Genomic DNA, 19123 nt, shown 5'->3' with positions numbered 1-19123 from the left:
TTCACGTCTGAGTCAGTCCCTGCTCTCCACTCAACTTTGGAGAATGTTTTGTCCATTGGATAGATCTGAGAAGGGGTTAGATGTTTACTTGTTTGGTGCAGTAGTTTGAACAGAACCCCTGGGCCCAGATCTGCCCATCATGATGTTCTTCTTGTAGGTTTCTAGGACCCTCTGGATCCTTCTAGTTCCCCATTCTCCCATACTTCTCTCACCTAGAGTCCCAATAGGATGTCCTCACAACTATCCCAATCTCCAGGACGTTCTCCACAGTTGAGTGGAGAGTGGGGACTGACTTTCACATGAACTCTGGTGCCCCCTATTTGACCATGTCCCTTTGATGGGGAGGCCTGGTGGTACTCAGGGGGATGATAGCAGGCTACCAAGAAGAGACTTGATACCCTATGAGCATATACAGGGGGAGGAGGTCCCCCTCAGTCACAGACATAGGGGAGGGGAGTAGGGGAAAGCGGGAGGGAGGGAGGAATGGGAGGACACAAGGGATGGGATAATTATTTAGATGTAATACGAATGAATTAACAAAAAAAGAAGAGTAAAAAAAATTTGTAAATACTGAGGTCTTCAACTCCTACCAGGGGCCCTTTGTGGAGCTGGAAAACCAACCCGAGCCTCATGTACAGTCATGACTAGCAGTAAAGGCAAGGGGAGAAATAAAACCTTTAAGCAAAATGAAAAAGAAAGTTATGTACTTCTTTTAAATTTTCCAATTTTGTGAAGCATAGTTTTTTAAAGTATGACATAATGATCTTTTGGATTTCCTTAGTGTCTGCTATTATGCCCATCCCTCTCTTTTTGTTTCTGATTTTGTTGATTTGGATATTTTCTCTCTGTCTTTTTGTTACTTTGGATAAGGGTTTGTCTATCTTGTTGCTTTTCTCTAAGGACCAACCCTTTGCTTCATTGATTCTTTGTCTTGTTCTCTTTTTTCTCCTTTATCCATATGAGCTCCGAGCTTCATTATTTCCTGCCATCTCCTCTTGGGTGCTCTTTCTTTTTTTTCTACTGGAGCTCTCAGGTGATGGATGGGCCCACAGCTGGGAGGCTGCACATGGACATTCCAGGCTCCCACACTAGTCCACCTACTTGATAATCACTTTTATTTGGAGGATTTAGAGTTGAGTTTGGTTTTCATGGCTCTAAAAGAGCAAGAAGCTGACTATGCATGTCCCACTGGCTCTTTCTGAGTAAGAGAAGAACAAAATGCCCTAAACCAGCATCAGTAACTCTCTTGGGCTTGGCCATGGTGAAGGCTCAGTCAGTGTCTGTCACCATTATCACCTCATCTCTGAATGGGGACCCTAGGTCTACCTCCTAGGCCTGCTGTGAGGATCTGATGAAGAGACACCTGTGAAAGTAGCTATGATGTTCAGTGTGGTGACTCAAGGGACCATTTTAATGGTCTCTGTGTTTAGTAACAGCACAGAACAGAACAGTAACAGCTGTTCTCCTTGGCTTTTTCCTCCAGACACTAACCCAGTCATCTTTGTGAAGCAATAAGGAGACATTGTCAGCTGGGGCCAATTAAAGTGCCCCTGGTTGTGAGAGTTATGATTCTTTTCAACTCTCCTTTCTCAGAGCCTTCCATTTTCTCCTTCAGGCCTGTGGGTCCTCCTGCTGCAGAATGAACCTTCTAGAGTTTTACTTTTTCTTTAAGGTGACCTATGTGGGGGCAGCGAGGTTCCCATCCATAATTCCTCATCCAAAAATTGCAACATCTCCCCTTTTTCCATTTTTTTCTCTTTTGCAAGATCTCAAATAAACTTTGTGTGAGACATTAGTCTTTTTCACTTTTCCTAGTTCCATCTCCGTGAGTGCTTTTTGGCATGTTGCTGACATTCATATATAACTGAAATTCTCTCTCTCTCTCTCTCTCTCTCTCTCTCTCTCTCTCTCTCTCTCTCTCTGTCTGTCTTTTCCTCTGTCCCTCCTCACTATTGAGCCTCTCCTTATGAATCTATAATAAAAATCTCCATGGGTAAAACCAACAAAACCAGAGTGTCTGTGCCATTTTTTTATGTCACACTCAATCTGTTGTTTGGTTCCCTGTGAGCCTCTTTGTCCTTATCAAGTCATGTGGAGACCAATTTGCTTGGACACAACTGCTCTCCAGAGCTAATGAGGCTCTTTAACACTAGAGAAGAGTTGGAGTCAGAGCTGTGAAATAATCCTCAGCAATAGCACTGCAGGGGTCAGGGCTGAGGACAAGACACTGCTGATTAGTGACAGCTGCCAATTACTGAGGTGTAAATACACTCATCAAGGCCAATGTCATGGTGGCCAATGTGCCACTGAACAGAGTTGAGATTACAAATCATTATGTAATACTTCACAGCAAATGCACCACACTAAACAGCGGTCGGAACACAGACCACAGGAAAACGTAGTTGCTCATCAGGATGTGGAGAGTTTTGAAGCCTGTCTTGTTTTGTTTGTTTGCCCTGAATGAAACTTTAGCTCCAAGTATTTTATTTCCTCATGTGCTATACAGATAAGCAACATTTTCAGTACAATTTATTTAATTGTCATTTGTAATAAACTTTTAATATTGGCTATGTCTAAGGATCAGTCCACAGAAATTCTAAAACCTTATCAATCACTCTAACCAGGAAGGATTTTATTGTCCAGTCTTCACCTTCTGGAGACTTAGGGAACCAAGACACAGACCGAGGACCTGGCTGGATACTCGGCATCATGGAGCGTTGGTCAACACGTGTAGCAGGTGCAGGACATGATCACAGTTTATTCCAGCAAGCCTAGAAGGGCTTGCACTGTTGGAATTCTACAGTAGAGGACACTGGGGCAGAATAGCAGCAAGTTCAAGAGAACATGCTCCAGAACTTGATATATTTGGTCCCCAAGTCTAACTCACACCCAAGAGACATGAGCCCCTGGGAGAGTTTTCACATTCCACTGGTGTGGAGCTCTCACTGCTGACTTCTATGTTCACTGCTGACTTCCATGTTCACTGCTGACTTCTGTGTTCACTGCTGACTTCTGTGTTCACTGCTGACTTCTGTGTTGATTGCTGACTTCTGTGTTCACTGCTGACTTCCATGTTCACTGTTGACTTCCATGTTCATTGCTGACTTCCGTGTTGCTATGTCATGGTTGATTCTTTGTTTGCTTTTTTTGTGGGTGTGTAAATATTTTGCCTGCATGTACATATATACACCACATACATGCATGCATAGTCCCTGGGGTGGCCAGCAGAGGGTACCAGCTCCTCTAGAACTGGACATATACATGGTAGTGAGTTGTCACGTGTGCTACATCTCTAAGTCTTGTGTAAGAGAAGTGAATCCTTTTTCCTGTTCCCCAATGTTGAGTTTCAGTCCCAGAGTGTCGGGGTTACTTGTTCAAATGTTACACGCCTGAGAAAGGGGACTTTGGTTTACCCAAATGTGGTTCAGGAAGGAAGAGAGTGTGACCCAATGGTCTCCCTGCAAGTCAGCCCCCAGGGTTGGCACAGTAAAAGAGGAGTCACAGTTGGAACTTAGGTCCCTGATCTGTGTATCAGGTGACCAGGTCTCACCTCCTGTTCTCTGAATGGCTTTTTATTCTTCCATTAGTCTAGAAAAGGCAACATGTCATCACCCCCCCCACACACACCTGAGAGTTGTTTCCTCCTGCTATGTCCCAAGGGTCTCACTTGTAGAGTCTTGTTGACAGCATCCAGGGAATCATCCAGGCATCCCTTTTGGGGAGGCTCAGAGGGGAGTTGGGGCCATAAACCTGAGCAGCTGGTGCCACTGGGAAGAAGTGAGGATTTCTGAGCTTGTTTGTGTTAAGCAGGACATTACAGGTAGCATCTCCAGGAGCCAGGGCTGCCTGCTCCTTGCAGAGGAAGCTGGAGGCTCAGCCCCTCAAACTCCAAAGCACCCTGGAAGATTTTTGGAGACTGGGCTGCTTGGAAACCTGATCCCTTGTCCTCAATTCCTTTAGTGGCTTCCACTTTATTTTCATTATCATTACAGGAAGAAGCAGCCACTCAGTGACAGATTCCTTGGGTCTATCAGTGGTGAGATGTTCACCGGTGTGTGGTTTCTGGATGGGTTCCAAGCATCTGGTGGACAGCAGATAAGAAGTATGTGTTTGTGGTACTTTAAGGACATCTTTGCTTGCCTGAAAATTATAAAGATATTTATAAGGTCTGATTATAAACATTCGGTTGCTTTAGATTTACCACTTGAATCTATGGTGCATCTGCAATTGATGTTTTATGCGCACAGGGTGCTAGGAATGAAGAATAAAGAATTTTCCTGCTCGCATATCCACATGATCGATCAGCATCCACTGGGAGACACACAGTTTCCCAGTGCAGCGCACAATGCACTTCTGTTAATGTTCAGTTGACTAACCATGCACTGACCTGTGATTGGTTTGTTCTGTTCTCTTTATCTATTTGTTTACATTGTTTTTTTTGCATAAGTCAGTGATTTGCATGCCTCTCTGTCTCCCCCTCCCTGTCTCCCTCCTTCTCTCTCCCCTCCCCTCTGTCTCTTTGTCTGTCTGTCTCTCTCACTGTCACTCTCCGGATACATGTGTGGCCATCTTATTTCATCATCTTCTCCATTGAGGCGGGTCTCTCAGCTGACCCCAGTGTCCATCATTATACCCCATGTAGCTAGCCCTCTTCTTGTGGGGATCTCTATCCCTGTCCTCCCCAGAACTGGAATGAGATGTGAGACAGAATCTCAAATGTCACATGATATGTGCTATTACCAGGGGTTATGTACAAAGCTTTAGATAGTCATCATCTTTCTGAGACACCTGTCACCAGCCTCATTTGACAGATGTGGAGACAGAGGCATTGGGAGGTTCAGCAACCCGAGAAGAGTGCACACAACTGAACACTGCACAGAACACCCACCCCAGCACTTTTTTTCTTATTTAATGTGTATTTTTTTTTTAAATTTTATGGGCACGAGATTTGCCCACATGCATGTTTGTGTACCATGTGTATGTCTCTGTCCTGTATTGGTGAAAAGAGGGAGTCAGATGTCATGACACTGGACTTACAGACAACTTTATGCTGTCTGGTACCCTGTAAAAGCATCAGTGCTCTCAACCTTTGATCCATCTCTTCAGCCTGTATCTTTGCTTTCTGCCTCTACAGCTGGCACTTATCAGCTCACACATAGATGAATGGGATCCTCTTACAGCCTCCACCATGTGGATGATCCCAGCGCAGAACCAAAGCTGGGTTTCCGAGTTCATCCTGCTTGGCTTCTCCAGTGACCCCACGACCAACAGCATCCTCTTCATTGTGTTCCTTCCCATCTACCTGAGCTCAGTCCTGGGCAACGGGCTCATCATCATGCTGGTCTGCCTGGACACACAGCTGCACACTCCCATGTACTTCTTCCTCTGTACCCTCTCCCTGCTGGACATGGGCTATGTGACCACCACCATGCCCCAAATGTTGGTGCATCTTCTTGCTCACTCTCAGACCATCTCCTTTGCTTGCTGCTGGCTGCAGATGTATGTGTTTGGTGCCATGAGTATAACTGAGAGCATCCTCTTTGTTGTCATGGCTTATGACAGATATGTGGCCATTTGCTATCCACTGCGTTATACTGTCATCCTCAACTGGGGAATGTGCATACGGTTGGCAGCCGGAACATGGGTGTGTGGTTTGTTTTCCTCTTTATTGCATACTTTCTTCACCATGAGTCTGCCATATTGTGGGCCCAACAGGGTCAACCACTACTTCTGTGAAGGTCCTTCAGTGCGTAGCCTGGCTTGCATGGATACCCACGTCATTGAGATGGTGGACCTGGTCTTGAGTGTTTTTGTGGTTGCTACTCCAATTTCCCTCATTGTGGCTTCCTACATTCGTATCGCCATGGCAATTCTCAAGATCAAGTCCATGCAGGCCCGCTGCAAGGCGTTCTCTACCTGTGCCTCCCACCTGACTGTGGGCACATCCTTCTATGCTCCATGCACCTACATCTACATGAGACCCAACTCCAGCTACTCCCCTGAGCGGGACAAGCAGATCTCACTCTTCTACAATGTCTTCACAGCCTTGCTCAACCCTGTGGTCTACAGTCTGAGGAACAAAGACATCAAGAGGGCGTTTCTCAAGGTGATGGGACATGGTAGGGCTGAGTGGTGAACCAGGATCCTGGGGAAGTTAGACATAGAGTATTCACTATGTAAGAAAAGAACAGTGTCTTTATCGTGTGATATTGACCTATGCATTTAATCCAATTTAGTACTTAGTAGTTGCAACAAAATTTCATGAAGCCAAGGTGGCTGTGTTGATTGACAGCCTACACTAAGGTATAATTGTCAACACCTCAGTGATCTTACTGGATCATAACCATAATGGCCCATTTGTTGCTAGGGTTTGTAGTATGGGTTTGTAATGTCCTTTAGTGTTCTTACCTCATTGAAGGCGGAGCCTTATATCCTACACATCCAGGAGCAGTGGGCACACTCACAAGGACTCAGCTTCTCTACAGTGTCCTGCTTCTCTTTCCACATGAATATGCCCACAGTAGGCGCCCTTCATTCATTGTTAATACTCATTATTATTGTTTACTTACATATTTAGTTTTTGAGAAGGTTCATATATCTTAGACTAGCCTGGAACTTTTCCACATACCTGGAAATATCCTTGAATTTTTTTTTAATCTCCCTGACTCCACTTCCCCAATGCTGGGATTGTAGGCTTGTGGCACAACATCTGGGGAAACCTTTGCTTCTTTGATGATTTTCTTTGATTTTTTTAAAAAAACATATTCATGTTGGCAAAATCCATTTCATTCTTGAAGGCTTCAAACTTTTTCAAACCTACCTTATTTGGGTTTCTTTAATGCTTATACCTCCCTTCCAAAGCACCTACTCTAGATAGAGAAAAGAGGTTAATGGAAAAGTAGACCTTTTTAGATTCAGTTCCACTGGCATAGTCGGCGAGATTCTAACACACCTGCTAAACAGCTAGAAAAGTGACTGCATCCATAGCCACTGGAACCCAGAGCAGCAGCTGGGTCCTGGAACCTCGAAGTGTTCACTGGAGCAGTTCTCTCTAGGAGTGTATTGAAGTGAAATGATGAGCAGCAGAGAGCAAAAAGCCCTGCCTCTTGTTTTGGACTCCTTTCTGAGTGTGTCCTAGGATGTTTATCAGTTGGAAAATGCCATGTCCCTCCCCAAGAGGAGATACCTCTTCTAGTGGACAAGCATCACATGTTCTCTCACTAGTCTGTTTTCGGCAGAAAAACACTGCACATACTTACACAAGTCGGCTTCACATCTCACACTTGGAATCAAAACAAAAACATGCTTACATCCACTACATATGGTCTTTTAAATTTTTTTCAGACAGATTCAGCCTTTGTGTCCTAGAACTCACTATGTAAAGACCCAGCTGCCATCAAACTCTTAAAGATCCCCAGGCCCCTTAACTGTATTAAAGGCACACTCCAGCATACCTGTCCAAGTACTTTTATCTCTTGTTATTTTGTAGTAGATCTAAGAAATTATATCTTGTACCATGAATATTTACTCCTGTATTTTGTTATCAGAGATCCTTTAGGTTTTTATTTTAATTTTTCCAACTGAATATTTTTATTATTTATTTGACAAATTTACCCAATGCTCCCCAATCACACTCACCTCCTGCCTTCCCATGTTCACTCCTCAAATCTTGTGCCCTCCCCAACCAATAAAAAAGATGAAAATAAAATTAAAGAAATGAAAGAAGCACACACCAATCCAGTTGTGTTGCCCACATACTTTTTGGAGTATTGTTAAACACTCTAAAAGATAGCAGAGTCCTACCTCAGCCCCACCCCTTGCCAAAAGCTCTCAAATGTGAAGAGCTACACTTCAGCACCCATCACAATATTTAATGCCTCTCTTTAATGGATTCCTATCTAGACTGTTTCTTCATCCTTGGAGATAGAGTGGGGATGGGATGTTGTCATAGAAGCCTTCCATGTCACTTATTCTCAACTGTGGGTCTGCAGACATCATTGATATGATTGCAAGAGAAACTTTATTACCCGTATCAGCCAGCAGCAGCCTAGACCATCATCTTCCAGGTGGTTTCTGGAGACAGCACAGACCATGAACATTCACAGGGTCCTGGTGGCTTACATGGAACATAGACACCAACACGGACCTCTTGGTTGCAGCACAGACTCTTTTCGTCCATGTTGCTGACTCTAGCTTCGTGGCAGGTAAAGGGCAAGCTCTACTGATAATTTCACACAAGTCACCCCAGTCACACTCAGTTCTCAGTCCTTCCAGTCTGCTCCCCAACACTTTTGCTCTCCCCTAAAAAAGAGGAAAATTAGAAATAAAGGTGAAAAAATACTCCAAGTGAAATTTGTGTTGCCCAGGATCTTATTCAGTATTGTCAAACTATCAGTGGCCAGCCCATTAATGACACCTGAGTTTTTTTCAATCCGAATCATTTTCTGAAGCCACAGTTGTGAAGACCTACATTTCAGTCACCATTTTGTAACTTTACATCCTTATTTCAGCTTTTCCTGCATCCTTTTCTCCCAGTCACTCTCACCCTTCCTCTCCCTCCATTGACCTCTCCACCCTTATCTTCAGAAAATGGGAGGCCTCCCATGGATATCTGCCAACCTTGCAATATCAAGTTGCAGTGAGACTAGGAGCATCTTCATCTACTGAGGCTAAACATGGCAGCCCAGTTAAGGGAAAGGGATCCAAAGGCAGGCAATGTAGCCAGAGACATCCCCTGCTCCCACTTTCAAAGCCCAACAGGAAGACCCAGCTTCAGGATTGTTACATATGTGCAGGAGGCCAAGTCTGTCCCATGCCTGCTCTCTGGTTGGTGGCTCAGTCTTTATGAGCCCATAGAAGCCCTGATTAATTGATTCCATAGGTTTACTTGTTATATCCTTGACTCCTCTTGTTCCTTCAATCTTTCCCTCCCCTCTTCCAAAAGATTCCCCAAGCTCCACTTCATTTTTGAATGTGGGATTCAACACAAGTTTCCATCAGTTGTTGGGTGAAGCCTCTCTGATGACAGTTATGCCAGGCTCCTGTCTGCAAGTATAGCAGAATAGCATTAATAATGTCAGGGGTGGGCTCCCTCTCAGGGCATAGGTCTCAAGCTGGGCCATTCTTTGCTTGGCCCTTCCCTCGTTTTCTGCTCCCATCTTTTACCACTGCATATCTTGTAGGTAGGGCAAATTGTGGGTCTAAGGTTTTGTGGCTGGGTTGCTGTCCCAGTACCTCCATTGGAAGTCTTGCTAGAGTCAACATCATATAATCCTGGCAGTTTCCATTGTCCTAGATTTCGAGTTTCTCTCAGATATGCCCCCTAAATGCAGTTTTCTCTCCCAGTACCCTCCCTTTCTCTGTCTTTCCCCAACCTCATCCCCCTGGTTCTTATCCCATACCTCTCCCACACAGTACCCTCCTCTGTATCCCTCACCTTCCTCTTCTAACTATGTCTTCTTCTCAATGATATTGAAGCCTCCCCTCTTGGGCCTGCCTTGTTTCTTAGCTTCTTTGTGTCTGCAGAATGTAACATGATTTTTCCTGTACTTTATGACTAATTTCCACTTATAAGTGAGTACATGCTATGTTTGTCTTTCTTGTTCTTGTTACCTCATTCAGGATGATCTTCTCTAGTTCCATCCATTTGCCTATGAGTGCCTTTTGTGTTCAATGGCTGAGGAATATCTAATTGTGTAAATGTACTACATTTTCTTTACCTGTTCTTTAGTTGAGGACATATAGGTGACTTGCAGATTCTGGGACTATGAATAAAGGTGCAATGAAAATGGTTTAACAAATGGTTTAACAATTGTCCTTGTTGTATGGTAGAATATTTTTGGGAATATGCACAGAACTGGAATAGCTTGGACTAGATTTGAATTATTCCTAATTACCTGAGAAACAACCAAATTGATTTCCAAAGTGGTGGTATAAGTGTGACCACCCACCAGCAATGGAGGAGTGGCCCCTTTCCTCCACATCTTAGCGATCATGAGCTGTGTGTGAGTTGAGTATATGATCTTAGCTAATAGATGGGTGTTAACGTGGAATTTCAGAGGCATCTTGATTTGCGTTTCCCCAGTGACTAAATATGTTCAACATTTCATTGAGAGCTACTTGGCCATTAGATATTCTTCTGTTGAGAATACCCTGTTTAGATCTGCGCCACATTTTAATGGGGTTTCTAGTTACTTGATTTCTTTATATGTTTGGATATCAGCCCTCCTTTGGATGTGGAGTTGGCAAAAAACCTTTCCCTATCTCTAGGCTACCATTTTATCCTTTTGACAGTGTTCTTTGTCTTAAAGAAGCTTTTCAGTTCCATGAGGTTTCATTTATTAATTGTGGCTCTTAGTGCCTGAGCTGTGGGTGTTCTGTTCAGGAAGTTGTCTCCTGTGCCAGTGCATTCAAGGCTATTTCTCTCTTTCTCTTCAATTGATGAGAAAGCTGTAGTGTAGTGTATCTGGTTATATGTTGAAGAGATGTAGTGTATCTGGTTATATGTTGAGTTCTTTGATCCCCGTGGACTTGAGATATGTGCAGGGTGATAGATATGCATTCTTCTACATGTTGACATGCAGTTAGAACAGCACCATTTGTTGAAGGTGCTTTCTTTTTTCCATTGTATATTCCTGGCTTCTTTATCATCAAGTGTCCATAAATGTGTGGATTTGCACCTAGGTTTTCAATTCAATTCCACTGATCAACATGTCTGTTTTTATGCCAACACCATGTGGATTTTATTACTGTTGCTCTGTAGTACAGCTTGAAAGCGTGGATGTTGATACCTCTCGAAGTTCCTTCATTGTTCAGGATTTTTAAAAATTTTATTTAATTAATCCATTCAGATTACATCTGAATTGTTATCCCATCCCTTGTATCCTTCCATTCCTTCCTCCCTCCTTCCCTCCCACTTTTACCCTATTCCCCTCCCCTGTGTCTGTGACCTAGGAGGCCCTCCTCCCACACTATATGGCCATAGCTATCAGGTCTTATCTTGGTAGCTTGCTTATTCTTTCTCTGAGTGCCACCAGGCCTCCCCACCACTGGGAAGTGGTCAAATATGGGGTACCGGAGTTCATGTCTGAGTTAGTCCCTGCTCTTCACATAACTATGGAGAATGTCCTGTCCATTGGCTAGATCTGAGAAGGAGTTTAATGTTTACTGCAAATATTGTCCTTATTTGGTGCAGTAGTTTGAGCAGAACCCCTGGGTCCAGATCTGCCCCTCATGATATTCTTCCTGCAGGTTTCTAGGACCCTCTGGATCCTTCTATTTCCCCATTCTCCTATACTTCTCTCACCTAGAGTCCCAATAGGATGTTCTCAGATCTATCCCACTTTCCTGGTAAACAAAAACTTTCACGGGACATGCCTTTTGGGCTAGTGCCCAATTATAAGTGAGTGTATACCATGTGAGTCTTTCTGCTTCTGGGTTAACTCAGTCATTAAGATCATTTCTAGTTCCCTCCATTTGTCCACAAATTTTGGGATTTCTTTGTTTTTTATATCTGAGTAGTATTCCTAGTGTAAATGTACCACAGTCTCTTTATCCATTTTTCTACTGAGGGACATTTAGGTTGTTTCCGGGTTCTGGCTATTATGAATAAGAGCACTATGAACATGGTTGAGCATATGTCCTTGTTGTGTGGTGAAACATTTTCTGGGTATATTTCAAGGAGTGGAATACTGGATTTTGGGGAAGCCCTATTCCAAATTTTCTGAGAAAGCTCCAGATAAATTTTCAAAGTAGTTGTACAAGTTCACATTCCCACCAGCAATGAAGGAGTGTTCCCCTTTCTCCACATCCTCACCAGCATGTGGTGTCCCTTGAGGTTTTTTTTTTTTATCTTAGCCATTCTGATGGGTGTAAGATGGAATCTCAGAGTCATTTTGATTTGCATTTCTCTGATGACTAAAGACGTTGAGCCTTTCTTTAAGTGTTTCTCAGCCATTTGATATTCCTCTGCTGAGAATTCTCTGTTTAGTTCTGAGCCGCATTTCTTAATTGGGTTATTTGGTTTGGTGGTGTTTGATTTCTTGAGTTCTTTACATATTTTGAATATTAGACCTTTGTCAGATGTAGGGTTGGTGAAGATATTTTCCCAGTCTGTGGACTGTCGCTTTGTTCTGTTAACAGTGTTTTCTGCCTTACAGAAGCTTCTCAGCCTCATGAGGTCCCATTTACTGATTGTGGACTTTAAGGCTTGGGCTGTTGGTGTTCTGTTCAAGAAGTTGTCTCCTGTGCCAATGTATTCCAGGCTTTTACTCACTTTTTCTTCTAACCAATTTAGTGTCTCTGGTTTTATGTTGAGGTCTTTAATCCATCTGGACTTCAGTTTTGTGCATGGTGATAAATATGGGTCTAATTGCATTTTTCTACATGTAGACATCCAGTAGACCAGCACGATTGGTTGAAGATGCAATTCTTTTTCCATTGAATAGATTTGGCTTCTTTGTCAAAAAACAAGTAACCATATGTGTGTGGATTCATTTCTGGATCTTTGATTTGATTCCATTGATCAACCAGCCTATTGCTGTGCCAGTTCCATGCTATTTCAATTACAGCTTGAGATCAGGTATGGAGATTGTTCTGGAGAATCTTTTATTGTACAGGATTGTTTTAGCTATTCTTGGATTTTTGTTTTCCCATATGAAGTTGAGAATTGAACTTTCAGTGTTTTGTTCAGTATTTTGATAGGGATTGCATTGAATATGTAAATTGCTTTTGGTAATATGGCCATTTTTACTATGTTAATTTTCCTGATCCATGAACAAGGGAGAACTTTCCATCTTCTGATGTCATCTTCAATATCTTCAGAGTTTTGAAGTTTTTTTTCAAACAAGTCCTTCATCTGCTTGGTTAGAGTTAGTCCTAGATATTTTATATTGCTTGTGGGTAATGCGTGTGGTTTTCCTAATGATTGTCATTTGTTTTTAGGAAGGCTACTGACTTTTTTGAGTTAATTTAGTATCCAGCCAATTTTCTGAAGGTGTTTATCAGCTGTAGGAATTCTCTGGTGGAAGTTTGGGGGTCACTTATGTACACTATCATATCATCTGCCAATAGGGATAATTTGACTTCCTCCTTTCCCATTTGGATCCCCTTGATCTCCTTTTGTTGTCTTATTGCTCTGGGTAGAACTTCAAGATCTATATTGAAGGGATATGGAGAGAGTGGTCAGCTTTGCCTGGCCACTGATTTTAGAGGAATTCCCTTAAGTATCTCTCCATTTAACTTGATGTTGGCTATTGGCTTGCTGTATATAGATTTTATTATGTTTACATATGTGCCTTGTATCCCTGATCTCTCCAAAAATTTAAACATGAATGTGTATTGGATCTCATCAAATGCTTTTTCTGCATCTAAGGAGATGATCATGTGGGTTTTTTCTTTCAGTTTGTTTATAAGGTGGATTTCTGTATATTATACCATCCATGCACACCTGGAATGATGTCTACCTGGTCATGGTGAATGATATCTTTGATATGTTCTTGTACTTGGTTTGAAAGTATTTTATTGAGGATTTTTGCACCAATATTCATAAGAGAAATTGGTCTGAAATTGTCTTTTTTTGTTGGGTCTTTGTGAGGTTTAGGTATCAATGTGACTGTGGCCTCATAGAATGAATTTGGTAATATTCCACACATTTCTATGTTTTGGAGTAGCTTGAAGAGTATTGGTATTAGTTCTTCTTTGAAGGTCTGGTAGAATTCTGCACTGAAACCTTCTGCCTTTGGCTTTTTTTTTTTGATGGGAGACTATTAGCGACTGCTTCTACTTCTGTAGGAGAAATAGGACTAGTTACTTTTTATCTGATCTTGATTCAACTTTGGCAAGTGGAATTGATCAAGTAATCATCTATTTCCCAGATAACTGTGAACACATTGCCCAGCCACAGCACCTGCACTCTGATCGTGACCAGACCAGAGCCAAGCTGCAGTCTGTTGTGGATCAAGCCTGCAAAAGTAGGCAGATAAAACCTGGCCTGGTTAGTCTACACCACCCTGCAGGGTCTCTCACACTCTTGGGAGAGACTGGACAGCCCTAAATGGTTTGGTCAGAAATTTAAATAGTGACCCCAACACAGATGGTCTGAATCTCCTCAGTAGTGCCAGGCAGAAGCTTACCTCTGCTGACTCAGTCAGGAGCCTAAGGTGTAGAGCTCCTTAGAGTCTTTGGGAGTGGAAACCGGGTCACTTGCCTCTTCCAGGGAAGAACTCCCTGATCCCTACAAGCAAGGGCACATGATCTATAATCATTCACCAACTATCCACTCTCAACGACCAGTGAAGGACACTAGAAGCTACCTCCCAACATCAGAGACAGCAAGGAGACTAAAGGACAGTGTAAGAATGCAGACAACAAAACCCAAAACAATTCAGCATCTCCAGATCCCAGCTATCCCAAAGAAAGCAACCCTGAGAACTTAAACACTATTGAAATACAAGAAATGACCTTGAATCCTTAGTAATGAAGATGCTAATGGAAGAAATGAATAAAATCCATAAGCAAATCTAGGAAGATGTAACCAAACAGGTTGAAGACATAAAAGAGGTCTATAGAGAGGCACTGGAAGAAATTTGGGAAATTATAAACAAAGAGATGAAGGAAATCAATAAACAGTTGAAGATCTGAAGATGAAAATGGAAACAATGATATAGGCACAGACAGAAGAAAAAAACAGGAAGAAGAAACCTTAGAGAAGAAAGCAAGCAACACAGATGCAAGCTTCTCTAACAGAATCCAAGAAATGAAGGAACAAATCTCAGGAACAATCATAGAACTCAAAACAACCATCAAACAAAATGCTAAATCTGAAAAATTCCTTACACAAACATCCAAGAAATCAAAGACACCATGAAAAGATGAAAACTGAGAATAATAGGCATTGAGGAAAGAGAAGATGCCTGACTCCAAGACCCAGAAAATATCTTCAACAAAATCATAGAAGAAAATATCCCCAATTTAAAGAAGGAGATGCATATAAACATACAAGAGGTCTACAGAACACCAAATAGAATAGACCTGAAAAGAAAATCTTCCCACCACATAATGATAAAAACACAAAATATACAGAACAAAGAAAAAATATTAAAAGTGGCAAGAGATAAAAGGCCAAGTAACATATAATGGCAAACCTATCAGAATTATACACTATTTCTCAGCAGAGACCATAAAAGCCAGAAGGGCCTGGACAGAGGTCCTGCAAGCCCTAAGAGATCACAGATGCCAGGCTAGACTATTATACCCAGAGAAACTATCAATAACAAATGATGGAGAAAACAAGATATTCCATGACAAAAACAAATTCAAACAGTACCTATCCACAAACCCGGCCTTACAGAAGTTACTGAGGCAAACCTCCAAACCAGAGTAACAAGCTACAACCAACATTACATGGGAAATAGGTAACTACACAAACACTCTATTGAAACTAACACCAAAAACAAGGATCTTAACAGTCACTGGTCATTAATATACCTCTATATCAGTGGTCTCAATTTTCCAATAAAAAGGCACAGACTAACTGAATGGATGCATAAACAAGATCCAATATTCTTCTGCATTCAAGAAACACATCCCAGCCACAAGGATAGACATTACCTAGGGGTAAAAGGCTGAAAAAAGGTATCCCAAGCAAATGGACACAAGAAGCAAGCTGGTGTAGCCATTTTAATATCTAATAAAACAGACTACCAACCAAAATTAATCAAAAGAGATGAAGATGGTCCCTTCATACTCATCAAAAGTAAAGTCAACAAAGACGACATCACAATTATAAACATCTATGTCCCAATACAAGGGTGTCCATATTTGTAAAAGAACTATTAACAAAGTTTAAACCACACATCGATCCCCACACATTAATAGTGGGAGACTTGAACATCCCACTTTCACCAAAGAATAGGTCAGCGAAACAGAAACTAAACTGAGAAATAAGGACACCTAACCAACGTCATGAATCAACTGGATCTAATAGATATCTACAGAACTTTTCACCCCAAAACAAAGGATTATACTTTCTTCTTAGCACCTCATGGAATCTTCTCCAAAATAGATCATATAGTAGGTCACAAAGCAAGCCTCAACAAATTCAAGGAGACTGAAATAATACCTTGTATTCCATCAGATCACCATGGCCTAAAGCTGGACTTCAACAACAACAGAAATATAAAAAAAAAAACCTACACACACATGGAAATTAAACAATTCTCTGCATAATGACACCTGGGTCATGGAAGTAATAAAGAAAGAAATTAAGAACTTCCTAAAGTTCAATGAAATTAAAAGAACAACATACCCAAATCTGTGGGACACATTGAAAGCAGTGCTAAGAGGAAAATTCATGGCACTAAGTGCCTTTATAAAGAAATTGGAAACATCCCATATAAGCAACTTAACAGCACATCTGGAGGCCGTAGAAAAAAATAGAAGCAGAAACACCTAAGAGGAGTAGATGTCTGGAAATAATCAAATTCAGGGCTGAAATCAACAAATTAGAAACAAAGAGAACAATTCACAGAGTCAACAAAATGAAACCAGGAGCTGGTTCTTTGAGAAAATTCAAGACTTTTACCATGAAGCAGTGTTGGGTTTCATCAAAGGCTTTTTAAAAAAAATTTTTCCTCTGATTGCTTAGAATGGTAGATTACACTGAGAAGATTTTCTGTGTTGAACCATTCCTTTGCCTCTGGTATGAAGCCTGCTTGATAATGATGGATGGTCTATTGGATGTGTTCTTTGGTTTTGTTTGCAAGTAGTTTGTTGAGTATTTTTGCATCAGTGTTGACAAAAGAAATGGATCTGTAATTCTCTTTCTTTGTTGAACCTCTGGTTGGGTATCAGGGTAACTGTGACCTCACAGAGGCAACTTTTCAATGTTCCTTCTGTTCCTATTTTGTGAAATAATTTGAGGAGTGTTGATGTTAATGCTTCTTTGAAAGTATGATGGTATTCTGAGCTAAAACTACCTTGCCCTGGGCTTTTTTTTATTGGAAGATATTTAATGACTGCTTCTATTTCCTTAGGTCTATTTAAATTTTGTATCTGATGTTTTTAAAGCTTTGGCTAGTAGTGCTGTCTAGAAAGTGATCTACTTCATTTAAAATTTCCAATTTTTTGTAGCATAGGTTTTTAAAGTAAGACATAATGATCTTTTGGATTTCCTTGGTGTCTGCTGGTACGTACATCTATCTTTTGGTTTCTGATTTTATTAATTTGAATATTTTCTCTCTGTTTTTCCGTTACTTTGAAAAAGGGTTTGTCTATCTTGTTTATTTTCTCAAAGTACCAACCCTTTGCTTCATTGATTCTGTGTATGGGTCTTTTTTTCTCTTTTATTGATTTGAGCCCTGGGCTTCATTATTTCCTGCCATCTCCTCTTGGGTGCTCTTGCTTTTTTTTTGTACTAGAGCTGTCAGGTGACAGACAGGATCCAGAGCTTGGAGGCCACACATGGAGATTCCAGGCTCCCACACTAATCCACCTACTTGATAACCACTCTTATTTGTACGATTTAGATTTGGGTTTAGTTTTCATGGCTCTAAAAGAGTAAGTGCATGTCCCACTGGCCCTTTCTGAGTAAGAGAAGAACAAAATGCCATAAACCAGCATCAGTAACCCTCTTGGGCTTGACTATGGTGAAGACTCAGTTGGTGTCTGTCATCATCACCTTCTCTGTGAATGGTGGCCCTGAGGCTACCTACTAGGCCTTTTGTTTGGGTCTGCTGAATAGACACATGTGAAAGTAGCTATGGAGTTCAGTGTGATGACTCAAGGGACCATTTTAATGCTTTCTGTGTTTAGTAACAGCACAAATTCTTCCTGTTCCCCTTGGATTTTTCCTCCAGACACTAACCCAGCCACTTTGGGGAAGCAATAATGAAGCATTGTCAGCTGAGGCCAATTAAAGGGTCCCTGGTTGTGAGAGTTGTGATTCTGCTGGACTCTCCTTTCTCAAAGCCTTCCATTTTCTCCTTCAGGCCTGTGGGTCCTCCTGCTCCAGAATGAACCCTCTAGAGTTTTACTTTTTTTTAAAGGTGACCTACAGCAAATTTCCTATCTAAAAGTCCTCATCCAAAAAGTGCAACTTCTCCCCCTTTTCTAGTTTTTTTCTCTTTTGTAAGATCTCAAATAAACTTTCTTTGAGACATTAGTCTTTTTCACTTTTCCTAGTTCCATCTCCATCATGTGTGTGCTTTTCGGCCATGTTGCTGACACTCATATATAACTGAAATTCTCTCTCTCTCTCTCTCTCTCTCTCTCTCTCTCTCTCTCTCTCTCTCTTTCTCTCTGTGTATGTGCGTGTGCGTGTGTGTGTGTGTGTGTATGTGTGTATGTCTGTCTCTCTCTCCTTCCCTTCTTCCTCCCTTTTGAGCCTCTTGTTATGAATCTATAATAAAATCTCCATGGGTAGAACCAACAGAACTAGAGAGCCTGTGTCATTCTTTATGTCACACTCAATCCATTGTCTGGTTCTCTATGAAACTCTTTATCCTTATCAAGTCATGTGGAGACCAATTTGCTTGGACCCAATGCTCTCCAGAGCTAATGAGGCTCATCAACACTAAAGAAGAGTTGGAGTCAGAGCTGTGGAATAATCCTCAGCAATAGCACTGCAGGGGTCAGGGCTAAGGACAAGACACTGCTGATTAGTGACAATTGTCAATTACTGAGGTGTAAATACACTCATCAAGGCCTATGTCATGGTGGCCAACATGTCGCTGAACAGAGATGAGATTACATATAATTGTATAGTATTTCAGCAGCCAATGCACCATACAAAACAGCTGCTAGAACACAGACAGCAGGAAAATGTAGGTGCTCATTAGGATGTGAAAAGTTTTGGAGCTCTTCTAGCCTGTTGTGTTTTGTTTACCCTGAATGAAACTCTAGCTCCGAGCATTTTATTTACTCAGGTGCTATTGACTTCCATGTTCACTGCTGACTTCCATGATCACTGACTTCCATGTTCACTGCTGGCTTCCATGTTCACTGCTGGCTTCCATGTTCACTGCTGACCTCCATGTTCACTGCTGACTTCCATGTTGCTATGTAATGGTTGAGCCTTTGCTTGCTTTTTTTGTGTGTGTATAAATATTTTGCCTGCTTGTACGTA

The 19123-nt window shown here is 41.7% G+C and overlaps 1 protein-coding gene across 1 annotated transcript; it reads left to right on the top strand.

Moving 5' to 3' along the window:
• Positions 1-5188: 5188 nt before the first annotated feature.
• Positions 5189-6136, top strand: LOC311599805 (olfactory receptor 2A12-like; the record flags this gene model as incomplete). The annotated part of the gene is made up of 1 exon (XM_084785839.1): positions 5189-6136. One exon carries the CDS (start codon positions 5189-5191, stop codon positions 6134-6136), a length of 948 nt encoding a protein of 315 aa, XP_084641965.1.
• Between the last annotated feature and the right edge of the window lie 12987 nt (positions 6137-19123).

The sequence above is a fragment of the Acomys minous genome (genome assembly GCF_964271855.1).
Source record: "Acomys minous genome assembly, chromosome: 6".
In the NCBI taxonomy this organism is placed as follows: domain Eukaryota; kingdom Metazoa; phylum Chordata; class Mammalia; order Rodentia; family Muridae; genus Acomys; species Acomys minous.
Note: the sequence above shows the minus strand (reverse complement) of the source record. Positions and strands in the feature narration are given on the sequence as shown.